The sequence below is a fragment of the Pristis pectinata genome, chromosome 1, assembly GCF_009764475.1.
Source record: "Pristis pectinata isolate sPriPec2 chromosome 1, sPriPec2.1.pri, whole genome shotgun sequence".
Classification (NCBI taxonomy): Eukaryota; Metazoa; Chordata; class Chondrichthyes; order Rhinopristiformes; family Pristidae; genus Pristis; species Pristis pectinata.
The window spans coordinates 82,434,055-82,447,463 of record NC_067405.1 but is presented as its reverse complement, the minus strand read 5'-3'; the positions used below and the strand labels follow the sequence as shown (position 1 = coordinate 82,447,463).

Sequence of the window (13,409 nt, the reverse complement as noted above, 5' to 3'; positions counted from 1 at the left end):
ACCCTCCCCCCACCCTCCCCCTCACCCTCCCCCTCACCCTCCCTCTCCCCCTCACTCACCCTCCCCCTCTCCCCTCCCCCCACCCTCCCCCTCACCCTCCCTCTCCCCCCTCACTCACCCTCCCCCCTCCCCCCTCACTCACCCTCCCCCCCTCCCCCTCCCCCCCTCACCCTCCCCTCCCTCCCCCTCCCCCCCTCACCCTCCCCTCCCCCTCCCCCCTCCCCCTCCCCTCCTCACCCTCCCCTCCCCCTCCCCCCCTCACCCTCCCCTCCCCCTCCCCCCCTCCCCCCTCCCCCCCCTCCCCCTCCCCCTCACCCCCTCCCCCCTCACCCTCCCTCACCCTCCCCCTCCCCCCTCACTCACCCTCCCCTCCCTCCCCCTCCCCCTCCCCCCTCCCTCACCCTCCCCCCTCCCTCACCCTCCCCCTCCCCCCTCACTCACCCTCCCCTCCCTCCCCCTCCCCCTCCCCCCTCCCTCACCCTCCCCCTCCCCCCCTCCCCCCCCCCCCTCCCCCCCCCCCCCCTCCCTCACTCTCCCCTCCCTCCCCCTCCCCCTCCCTCACTCTCCCCTCCCTCCCCCTCCCCCTCCCTCTCCCCCTCCCCTCCCTCCCCCTCCCCTCACCTCCCTCCCCTCACCTCCCTCCCCTCCCTCCCTCCCTCCCCTCACTCCCCTCCCCTCCCCTCCCTCCCCTCCCCTCCCTCCCCTCCCCTCCCTCCCCTCCCTTCACCCCACCCCACCCCACCCCACCTCTTGCTCAGCGGCCGGACCCTCACGGCCACTTTCACATTCGCCATGGCTGAGATACGCGGAGTTACTTTAATCCACGGGTCTTGCTGTCATCCTCAGTGACCGTAGCCGGCGCCACCGCCGAGCCAAGACCGACAACCGTGCGAACTCCACTGGTCAGGCCGCCGCCCCCATCCCACCGGCCGTTCGCCCAACCTTCCCTACTCGGTCCGCATCGCGCCGAGGCAGGACACGAGCTGTTGTCAATCAGAGACGGGCAGGGCGAGGGGCGGGGCAGGGCGAGGGGCGGGGCTTGGCGGAGTGTTAATCAGACAACGCGTGATTGGCGGAGGTGGTGAAGGGGCGCGACTGACAGCCATCCTGTCCAGGGGTATCTCAACTGCAGTTCAGCGCCTGACGGCTGCAATAAACCTTGTTCCATTTTCCTCTCTCATCCAAGCAGTTCTGATTCCATGCTTTTGGTGGGAATAGGATTGCACCTGAAGTATATGTACCTTTTAGTTTATTATATTATTATTATAAAATAATAATAAATTATTGTCCAAATTTGTAGGTTGCAATACCATCATACAATCGGAGTTGTGTGATGAGAAACCCCAAACAGCATTCATCTGTTGTACCTCTAAAGTATATTAACTTTGATCATAAAGAGATAACAAATGTATGATGGCAATGGGGTAGATGTAGTCTACATGGAGTTCAGTAAGGCAGTTGACAAGGTCTCACAAGATCCCACACGGGATCCAGGGCAAGCTGGCAAATTGGATCCAAAATGGGCTTGGTAATAAGAGACAGAGGGTGATGTTGGAGGGTTGTTTATATGATTGGCAATCTGTGACCAGTAGTATATCACATGGGATCAGTTCAGGGATCCCTGTTGTTTGTTATATATGTTATGGGTTTGCACGTCATTACTTCCTAAGGCAAAACCTAACAGCATAAATGGCAGTGATACTTCACTCCCTGATGAGCTCAACGCCCTTTATGCATGCTTTGAAAGGGAGAATAACACTACACCTGTGCAAATCCCCACAGCATCTGGCAACCCTGTGATCTGTCTCAGAGGCCATGTCAGAACATCAAGAGGATGAACCCTTGCAAGGTGTAAGGCCCTGACAGTGTATCTGGCTGGGTACTGAAAATCTATGCTAACCAACTGGCTGGAGTGTTGCAGTGCTGGAGTGCTGCTGCAGCCAGTGGTTCCCACCTACTTCAAAAGAGCATCAATCATACAGGTGCCAAGAAGAGCAGGGTGGCACTCACATCTACTGTGGTGAAGTGCTTTGAGAGGTTGGTCATGGCTAGAATTAACTCCTGCCTGACCAAAGACCTGGACATGCTGCAATTTGCCTACAGCCACAACAGGACGATATCTCACTGGCTTTCCATTTGGCTTTGGAGTACCTGGAGAACAGCAAAACATATGTCAGGCTGTTGTTTATCAATTACAGTTCAGCATTCAAAACCATCATCCCATCAGTACTAATAAACAGGCTTCAAAACCTGAGCCTCTGTATCTCCCTCTGCAACTGGATCCTCAACTTCCTTATCAGGAGACTAGTCAGTGCGACCAGTGATAACATCTCCTTCTCGCTGACAATCAGCACCGGTGCACCTCAGGATGCTGCTTAGCCCACTGCTCTTCTCTCTCTACACTCATAACTGTGTGGCTAGGCACAACTCAAATGCCATCTATAAATTCACAGATGACACCACTGTTGTTGGCAGAATCTCAGATGGCAATGAGGAGGCGTACAGGAGTGAGATAGATTGGCTGGTTGAGCGGTGTTGCAACAACAACTTCACACTCAATGTCAGCAAGACCAAGGAATTGATTGTGGACTTTAGGAAGGGACAGTCGGGAGAACACACTCATTGAGGGGTCAGCAGTGGAAAGAGTGAGCAGCTTCAAGTTCCTGGGCATCAAGATTTCAGAGGATCTATCTTGGATCCAACACATTGATGCAATCACAACAGCGGCTCTACTTCATCAGGAGTTTGAGGAGATTTGGTATGTCATCAAAGACTCTTGCAAATTTCTACAGATGTACAGTGGAGAGCATTCTGACTGGTTGCATCACCGCCTGGTATGGAGGCTCCAATGTGCAGGATCGAAAGAGGCTGCAGAGGACAACCCTCCCCGCCATCGAGGACATCTTCAAGAAGGCGGCATCCATCATTAAGGACCCTCACCACCTGGGACATGCTCTCTTCACATTACTACCATCTGGGAGGAGGTACAGGAGCCGGAAGACCCACACTCAATGTTTCAGGAACAGGTTCTTCCCCTCCGCCATCAGATTTCTGAACAGTCCATGAACCCGTGAACACTACCTCATTATTTCTCTTTTGCACAATTTATTTATTTTTGTAACTTATAGTAATTTTTATGTCTTTATGTCTTGCATAGTACTGCTGCCGCAATACAACAAATTTCACAAGGTATGTCAGTGATAATAAACCCGATTCTGATTTGGATATGAATATACTAGGTATGATTAGTAAGTTGGCAGATGACATGAAACTCATTGGTGTTGTTGACAGTGAGAGTTTTAGGTTACAGGAAGATATTGATGAGTTGGTAAAGAGCAATGGCAGATGTAATTTAATCCTGCTAAGTGTGAGGTGATGTACTTTGGGAAGATTAATAAAGGTAGGACATACACATTGAATGATAAGGTCCTAGGGAGTACTGAGGAGCAGGGGAACATTGGCATGCAAATCCAAAGAACTCTGAAGGTGGCAGTGCACGGTGAAGAAAGTGTACAGATACAAGCCTTCATTAGCCAAGGCACAGAACATAAGAGCAGGGAGGTACAACTTTATAAAACACTGGTTATGCCGTGGCAAGAATATTGTGTGTTGTTCTGGTTGCCCCACTATAGGAAAGATGTGATAGCACTGGAGAGGGTCCAGAGGGGATTCACCAGGATGTTGCCTGGGGTGAAGTGTCTCAGTTATGAGGAAAGACTGGAGAGGCTGGGTGTGTTTTCTTTGGAGCAGATGAGGATGAGAGAGACCTGATTGAGGTTTACAAAATTATGAGGGGCACGAATAGGGTATATAGTAGGAAACTTTTTCCCTCATAACAGAGGTATCAAAAACTAGAGGATATTTGGTATAGGGTAAAGTTTAGAAGGGATCTGAGGAAGAACCTTTCCATTCAGAGGGTGGTTAGAAGCCGGAATCTAACTGGGTGTGTGATGGAGGAAGGTACTCCCACAATATTTAATAAGTATGTTGATGAGAATGTAAACTACCAAGGCAGAGAAGGCCAGGGACCAAGTGCTGGTAAATGGGATTAGTATAGATAGGTACTTGATGGTTAGCATGGACATGGTGGGCTGAAGGGTCAATATCTGTGCTGTATGACTACTGCCATGCTTTAAGCTCTTTCCCATTTTATTCTCTTTCCCATTTCTTTTGCATACAATGGTCTGACAGAGGTTTATAAAGGACATTCTATGACTTCCAAACTGTGTGGTCATGGTCTCTGCAAATGTAAAAATAAGATGGATGTAAAGAGTCCCAGTGTCAATTTGCCAGATTTTCCCAAACTGCTCCCTGTGACATTGGTAATCAGGATTTTCCCAAACTCCTGATTACCAATGTCACAGGAATGCCTCAGATTCTGAAACAGAAACCCAGCAGGAAAACAGTAAGGGCATTAAATGCTTCTTTTTCTTGCACTCGTGGGTTCCAATACCACTATACCATTGGGTTTGTGTGATGAGAAACTGCAGACAGCATCCACAATCTATTCAGGACAAACCCATTCAGTTCACTGAACCAGACGGCGATGGGCTCTTCTCACACTGGAGAGATACGAGCAATACTGACGCTTGAGCACCAGAGTGCTGCACTGTCGCTGGTGCCATCTTTCAGTGAATTATTAAACACAGAAGTGTCTAATCTCAGAGGTAAAAACAAAAAGTCACTGTGCCATTTCAAAGGGGTGCCCTGTTCAATGTCTATCCCTCAACAACCTCACTGAAACAGATGAACAATTTATTTATGGGCCTTGTCGTGTGCAGTTTACATTTCCTGTATTGCAGCAATGATGTACTTGAAACACATTTTGTTGTACATAAAGGGTTTGGTTGTAAAAGGCACAATAGAAATGGAAGGCTTTAGTTTGCATTCTCTATTTATCAGAATAAAACTATTAAACTATGCAGTGATTTTTTTACTTATAACCAGTTTTGAAAATCTGGAAGAAATGTTAGTAAATTTGCACTGCTATCATTAGATATTACTTCATAATATGCAAATAAGCTTCCATGACATAAAAAAAACTGCATAAAATGTAAGTGGACAAAAAATATCATTCAACTATTCCTGGGATGGCAATGTTAAAAACTGCGACACTAGAGGAACAAAAAATACAGTGAGTTTGGTCAGTGCTGAAGACAGAACTGTGACTCAGCAAAGTGAGGAATGAAAACAGAGAATTCTGGAGATACTCAGCAGGTCAAACAGGATCTGTGGAGAGAGGAACAGTCAACACTGAAGAACTCAATGAAGTGCACCGTCTGAAACATTAATTCACCTCTCCTGCAGTCAGACATGCTGCAGACCCAGCATTTTCAGTGTTGATAATAAAACTACTCAATGGTATCCAATTTCTTATTAATTTAGAACATGCAGAAGGTAAATATTGCATTGTCTAACTTGCAGTTTCTTTATTTAATTTATAAACCACCGGGAATTATTGAGTAACAGCTACATTCTGCCATCTAGTGGAGATCCGAACAGGAATTTCAATATACATAAAAAATGCTAAAATTACAATTTAAATGTATGTTTTTGTTCCTCTGTGCTTGCTTTTTAAAGAAAAGACAAGGCCCAGATAACCATATCAAATTACCCCAACCTCCCACCCATCCTCATCTCAGTGGGAGACCTCAGGAGCAAGAGGACCAGGCTTACTTTACACAATAATTTACACCTACTCTCCACACATGGCAATCATCTTATTTATCAAAAAAGATGTCCTTAAATAACAACTTTCATTTTTACATTATATGCTTGTGTGGTTAAACATTCCTAGGCAAAATTCAATAGTGCGGCAGGACAGGGTGTTGGAACATAAAACTATCTCTTTGACCAAACATTAAGATGAACAAAACAAACTGGTGCTGAAATTCAGCAGGTCAGGCAGCATCTGTGGAGGCAGAGGGATGGTCAACGCTTTGGGTCGAGACCCTGCATTAGGACTGAGAGTATAGAGGGGGGAGAGCTAGTTTAAAGAGATGAGAGGGAGGGGTGAGGCAGGGGCTGGCAGGTGGAACCAGGTGAGGAGGGGAGATGATGGACAGATGGAGCCAGGGAGTGTGGGGACCCATCAGGATATTTTCAGTGTCCTCTAAGGTGAAGACTGATGTAAACAGTCGGTTTAATGTATCTGACATTTCCTTGTTTCCCATTATTCATTCAGCTCATTCTCTAGGGATCCCACACTAACACTATCTTCCAATTTTTCTATCCATGGAAAGTTTTGCTGTTTGTATTACACGTAAGTTTTCTTTCAAAATCAATTTTCTCCTTCCTTATGAACTTTTTAGACTTTAGTTGCTAGTTCGTAAAAACTTTCCAGTCATCTGCTCTACCACCAGCCCTTGCCACTTTGTTTGCCCTACTTTTCAACTTAACACAATCCTTGACCAGCTCTGTTAACCATGGAGGGAGCTGAATAAGAACAGAGAGAAAGGAAACATTGCTGATGGTGGATATCTGAAATAAACCAGAACACTCAGTGGGCCAGGCAGCATCTGTGGAGAAAGAAAAACTGAGTTAACATTACAGGTTGATCACCTTTCATCAAAAGTGGCCAGTTCTGGTTCAAACTGGAAAAGCTACTTAACTGAAATTGTTGAATTCAATGTTAAGTCAAGGGGGCTGCAACATGTTTCATTGGAATACAAGATGCTGTTCCTCAAATTTATGTTGAGCTTTGTTGGATACACAGGAGATTCTGCAGATGCTGGTGGAACTCAGAGGTCAGGCAGCATCTATGGAGGGAAATAAACAGTCAACTGTTTATTTCCCTCCATAGATGCTGCCTGGCCTGCTGAGTTCCTCCAGCATTTTATACATGTTGTCTAATGTGCTGCATATCCCAATATTTCTAGGTTTTATTTCATATTTTCAGAATCTGCAGTGTTTTGCTTTTCAATTCTCTCCCCACAGATGCTACCTGATGTGCTGAGTATCCCCAACATTTCTGGCTTTTATTTCAGATTTCCAACATCTGCTTTTCATTACCGCAGGTGATATAACACCCGCCCTTTAACCCTTCCCATCATCAGTTCTTCCAGATAAAGGAGAAATTCGCCTGCGCTTGTTCCAATTCTGTGTGTTGCATGCAGTGTTTTGGTGTGGCCTCCTCTACATTGGAGAACATCTCCATTCAATGACAAAGGTGACGGTCACTTTGATTCCCCATCCCTCTCCCATCCTGACCTCTCTGTCTTTGGCCACCTGCACTGCTCCAACAAATCCCAATGCAAGCTCCAGGATCAGTACCTCATCTTCCAACTGGACATGATATAGTCCTCTGGATAGCATTAATTCAACAATTTCAGATACTCAACCTTTCCAGTTTAAGACCAGTTCTGATGAAAGGTCTTATAACATGTGGCATTAAGCCTGATTTTCTTTCTTTACACATTCTTCATATTCCCAGCAGTATTGTTTTTTCCCTCCAAATCCCTGGTCTCCATGAGACATAGCTCATAATCTACATTTTGAACCCTTCTCCATTTTTTTCTGATATGGACAATAGGAGTGGAAGCAGGCCAGAGGAGGAGAATCAGTCTCATGGCCCAGTGTACTCGTCAGTGTTGAGTTCCAATTAGTATTTGAAAGTGTTGACACTTGAAGAAACTTCAACAAAAAGACAGCAATTCTTATCATTTATCTTTCACATTTTCTTTATTTATTAGGAAATTTTTTTTAATAAATAGCTCAATAAAAATGTGTACAAAATGTTCATTTGTTTAGGGTAAGAGATTTAATACTATACAACCGACCAAACAATGAATTATTCTGTTCACATATTATTGACAATATTGACAATCCCATGGAATTCAAGTAAGGCCCCTGACATGGCTGAAAAGACTAACCTCACTGTACAAAGTAATAAAATGTACTCATCATATACACACAACGATCGCGATTTTATGGCTCAATATGCACTGGAGGAATTAACCACCAACACACAAACTCATTACCTGAAGATTTAGCAATTTCCATGTTTGTGACAGCTCACTCAAGCTATAACAGAATACTGACACTCTGGAAGGCAAAAGTACAAATGAAAATACAGAGTGTCCCAGGACACAGCCACACATTTAAACATAAACTATGCTTCACAGTGATACACTGCTGAGCAACACTCAAGAGAGGCATTAAACAGAAGGTAGAAATTGTATGATCTAGTTTCACCAGTGCAAAACTGTAAAATAATCTTGTTTACCTGCTACAGCTACTTATATAAAAACACACACACACACACACACACAAAATCATTCACGCAAGGTTGCAGCATTTTGAACCAGTGTTTTGAACCAGAGAACATACCTTGAATGTGCATTGAATACAATGTCCAAGCTATGATATCCCTTCAGTGAAAAGCCTGGACATGGGAAGGAGCATAAGAGGAGGTTTTGAGGAGACTTTATCCAACATAAAGCTTTTATGAAATGGATTGCCCTGTCTGAAAGTGCAGTGTCAAGAAATTCAACATCAACTTTAGGGGACTTAAGCCTGAAGGGAAAAGTTCTGTGTATGGAAGAGTGAGTGGTTTTTAGTTAACTAGCTAGCACAGGCACTATAGCCTCCTCTGTTAAGGTGAGTGGCCTCCTAAAGTGGGCATGTGGGAGAGAATGGGTTACAGGGAAAGAAGTGGGAAGATGAGACTGCTAGGATTGCTAGAGCCAGCATAGACTCGATGGGCTGAATGGCCTCCTTTGCGACATTGTATGAGACATTGCTGCCGAGCCTCCTGCAGGCTGCATCCCAGCCCAAGGTTTGGCGGAAGTGGACACTGCTGCCTGAATTCCCCCATCCCACTCAGCGTGGGTCTGGTCCTTCCCATACCAGAGCATGTGCATTAATACTGAGTCAACACTCTGTCACAAACCTGGTGCAGTCTCCACCTGGAAACAAAACATTGTTACAAGAACACACTTGAAGTTACAATCAGAATGTGTCCTTCAAACTATCCATCAGTATCCTACCCCTATCTCTTACCTGCATCTACCTATCACCACCTTATGCCCACCCCACCTCCTCTCTTTTGTCCTCTGAGTGCTCTGCTTTTCCCTCCTATATGTTGGGCTTCCCCTTTTCCTATCTTCAGTCCTGAAAAAGGGTCCTGACCCAAAATGTTGACGGCCTGCTTTTCTCCACAGATGCTGCCTAGCCTGCTGAGTTCCTTCAGCATCATAATGTTTTGATCCATCAGTAGTCTGTTTTGTCCTAAACAAGCTTGGGAACTTCTGAAAACCAAAGCAGATCTTTTTCCAATGTATAATGAAGGAATTGTGCTGCTGCTCTCTGCTGGAATATGCAGTGGACAGCTTCGGGCGAGGGCAGGCAGCTTACTCTGCAGTTCTTCGTGTTTGCTTAATCATGTCTTTAATTGGAAGGAGTCAGGTATTCTGGGGTAGGAATGAAGACCCAGCAAGTCGTCAGCATCTGCGGAGAGTTGGCAGTGACTGAATGGTTCACTCTGGGTTGAGGCAGAGTTCCAACCCCACTCAGAGCTCGGCACAAAATGTGGGCTGAGTCCTCTCTGAGGAGTGCTCTCCAGAAGAGATGTTACACTGGGTCTGCCTGAGGCCTGTGTGGCCTGGTCCTCCCAACATCCTGGCCAATATGCTTCCCTCAACCAACATCACAAAAGTAGAGTATCTGCTGCCGATCTCATTGACACAATGAGAGTTTGCTCTGTTGCAACGAGTGAGCTGGTGCGGTCTCTGCATTATTACAGTGAACACACCTCAAACATACTTGATGGATGTCCTGAGATCCTGAAAGGATGGGACTGTTTCGTGGGGAACACTGAGTTCCCCATGTGGGGCAAAAATGATGTTTGTTCTTTACAAAGAGCTTTGAGCTTCTGTTAGTGAGGTATGTACAGAAACACATCAGTGTGGGCTGTGGGAATCTCTACAAAGGGGGAGGTCGAAGTAGGCCTTTGTGATCACAAACACTCACTGAGGCTCCCAGATGTTGACAGACCCTTATCCTCCTTCCCAACATTCAATCCCACTGATGTCCATGCTGAAAGACTTATGTTTGTTAGCAGATACCGAGGCATCTTGTCACCACTCATGGCCAAAGGTGAGTTTCTAGCCCAGAAATTAAAACTCAAAATGCTGGAAGTATTCTGACCCAAAAATGTTAACTCTGTTTCTCTCTTCACTGATGCTGCCTGATCTGCTGAGTACTTCTAGCATTTTCTTTTTTTAATTTTAAGTTCCAAAATTTGCATATTTTGTCTTTCCCACCACAGAAAACATCTTTCAGTGAGACTTAAAATGGGGTTACCTCCATTTCACTCAGCATCAAATATCAGGACTGCTTTAAGAACAGCAGAGGATGGGGTCCATGTGATTTGTCTGATAGTGAAGCTGAAGCAATGAACGAAATGGTACCCCACCACAGGCCTGTGATTGGGAGCTTCCTGCCTCATCTCATTCTCCCAGGCAAACTGCAGTGCTCCCAACACCACCTCCACATTCACTAAGCTCTCGCCATGCATCAGCAGGAAGAACCAAGGAGGCAGTCTGCACAGTTACGGTTGATCATTCCTGCTTCTCCAAGCCCACAAACATAATCCAGTACTTTCCTTGATTGGTCCCCTCTCTCTCCCCACCTGTGGGATGATAGGGTGAGCTACCTCCATCCTAGTCCAAACCACAGCGGCAGCTGAATTCCAATTTACACCTTTGGATCCTGATTCCCACATTCCAAGGGGTTCACTGGCTGAAAAACACTGACTCTTGGACACCCTACAAACTGCATGGATGGGACTGCGTTGACCCTAGTCTGAGGATGTTCCATGTCTATGTTTTGAAGGAGCCCTGAACTCACTGATGTTCCTTCTGACCTTTAACACCAGGTGAGGACCAATCAACATCACTGACCAAATTAAAGGTAACAAGGGATCAGGAAGCAACTTTTGATTCAGAACTGTCTGCTTTCTCTGACTTGCTGGTCCTCAAAATGTTAATAAATCTGTAAGAATTGAAGCATAGTTTTATTGCAGAGTGTAGCTTTACCAAGAATACAGTTTGATGCCACTAGGAATTTCTTCAGCTTTAAATATTCAATGGCAATCATAAAAAATAGTATTCTTACTCTGACTCAAGGAAGGTAAAAGTGTGTTCTTTCTCAAACTGTGCTTGGTAACAGTGCCAACTCGGGAGTTCACTAATTCACAAAATACTACGTCGAAGGCTTGTTCTAGAGAGATGCTTCTGCGGTTAGCAGATCATGGATTAAAGCTACCAAACCCAATGTCAAAGTTATAAAACTGTAAGTAAAGCAAACACTTCTGGTTTATATCAAGGTGACATGGTCCCTGAAAAAGTGCAAGACAGTTCTGATTTTAAAAATACTTTGAAACGTAGATCAGTGGAGGAAATTCATTCAAAGAAATATATTCTAAAAATAATGTGTTTTTGCAACAATTCCAGATTAAGAAGAATTTTTAGTCTTCATAAATGATTGATTCATAACTCCTATGGACAGAATCTTCATCAGCAAAGAACTATCTTCTGTTCATACAAGCTCTGAGGACATTTTAAAATGATTTGACAACTTAAGTTTAGAAACCTAGCATCTTAACAACTTCAGAACTGATGAACTAGATCCTGCCAATCTGTGACAGAAAACTCCTGGGAACTTGTCTCTTGAGGGAGGAAGAATTGTGAAAATCTTGGACAATGGTACCGACTAATACATGATTGGAAACCCTGGTCATGAGGGTATATGTTAAAGGCAGCGAGAAACACAGGGCTACAACAATCAGGGCTCAATCTACAACAGAGATGAGTGAACCAGTGATCGATAAAGTTCTCCACCTGACCACTCTGCTCTTTGCATAACACTTTTTGAATTGAAACCATCTGATTTGTCTGCAAGTCTTCAATGTTAATAAATATTGTTACTGTACAAAACTGGTTGTGTAGGTGTCAGCTGCTTTATCTACAGCTTGACTTCCTTCTGCACAACTGGTATTATACAATAATCTGTGTAGGCACTGTCCAAGGGACTGTTAAATTCCTGCTTTCTGCACTCAAGGCAAAAGACACGTGCTATCTTTTAAAATAAAGCCTCGTTTCCAGCGTATTCCTCTGTTCCAGTGTCTTCCTAGTCACTTAAAATACTGTTTACTGCTTCTTCCAAAGTGGAGGTCCCAGCTCCAACAAAGCTCCCTTGTTGTCCTGGTTGCATGAAGCCTCCCGAGGAAGCCTCAGGGGAGAACAGAGAGATGCTCAGCTCTGCTGACTCAGGAGGCTCAGCCATGGACTGCTCTTCCTCTGACGTCTGGAGCCTCTGTAAGTCCAGGATGCTGTTGATGGCACTCTGCAGGTGGTGATTCAGTGCGCTGTCCTGGGGGCTGTCACTGGAGAAGCTGGCGTTGTCCACCGAGTCCGACTTGCGGCGTTTGGGCTGAGGGAGAGGCAACTCCCAGTGCAGGTCGCCAACAGAGCCCGCCTTAGTCAGACCCTGTGTGATGGCATTCTCAACCTCTGCCAGTTCCTTCATCAGTTTGCTGGTGCTGTCATCGCTCCTCTCCCCCAGTCGTCCCTCGGCACTGCCCTGCTTCAAGTCCCGCCAGCCACTGGCTGCAGTCCTGCTGTTGGAACTCAAGTGTTGAGCTCCAGTGCCCAGTGAACATGAGCTGCCTCCCAGTTCACACATAGCACTGTGCTGCGGCAGGGATGTCCTGGCTGGATCAGATCCCCCATTGGGACTGCAACTACGATGGCTATTCCTTTCACCTTTCGCAAGTTCCAATGTACCTCTGGAGTCCAGATGTTCCAACAGCTGTGTCTCAGCTGCAGACGAGACGGTGCAATCACAAACTCTGCTACTGTGATTGAAGGGACTTGTGCTGGAGCCTCTGGACCCTGAGCACAATGTGGCTGGATCCACAGACAGCTGGTCCAAAGCTGTGTTGTGGACAACCTTGCTGTAACCTGCTTCCTGCTTAATCTTCAGTCTGAGTCCACCTCTGGTACCGGCAGTGTACGTCTTCATAGGGCTGGGCCGGCTGGAGGCAACTGTGTCCTCCACCTCTCCTGCCAGCGAGCCTGTTGCACAGGTGTCAGAAGGCCAGCTCCTGGCCTGCTTGATAACCAGCTTGGTGGCAGTGATCGGCGTTGTACTTTGAACAAACTCATTAGGAGCAACAAGAAGGCAAGTGGAAGTTGGCGGAGAGTTCGTAATGTCTGGTTGGAAAACTGACGAAATATATGCATCTAAAAACAAACAAAACAAACATTCACATCTCTGCAGAAAGTACATAATATAGAAGTAACAGTGGGACATGAAACCATTCAACCCATTCATCCATAACCTCATCTACTCTGTTTATCCCCATATCCCTTGCTTCCGATCATAACCAAAACGTTTCCAATTTCAGC

The 13,409-nt window shown here is 45.9% G+C and overlaps 2 protein-coding genes across 5 annotated transcripts in view; both read right to left on the bottom strand.

Annotated features, from left to right (window-relative positions):
- The window catches only part of stard9 (StAR-related lipid transfer (START) domain containing 9), a 247,660-nt gene extending 246,697 nt beyond the window's left edge, over positions 1 to 963 (bottom strand). For all 4 annotated transcript variants that reach the window (XR_007957336.1, XM_052028043.1, XM_052028052.1 and 1 more), the window contains exon 1: positions 748 to 963. Coding sequence is in view for 3 of the 4 variants with exons in the window: in XM_052028043.1 (XP_051884003.1) it covers positions 748 to 794 (47 nt within the window). In the remaining variant the exon portion in view is untranslated. The remainder of the gene's footprint in view (positions 1 to 747) is intronic.
- Positions 964 to 7,792: 6,829 nt separating this feature from the next.
- Positions 7,793 to 13,409, bottom strand: part of LOC127577150 (BRD4-interacting chromatin-remodeling complex-associated protein-like) — a 112,286-nt gene continuing 106,669 nt past the window's right edge. Inside the window, exon 12 of the mRNA XM_052028091.1 lies at positions 7,793 to 13,244. Coding sequence (XP_051884051.1) covers positions 12,130 to 13,244 — 1,115 coding nt within the window. The 3' untranslated portion in view covers positions 7,793 to 12,129. The remainder of the gene's footprint in view (positions 13,245 to 13,409) is intronic.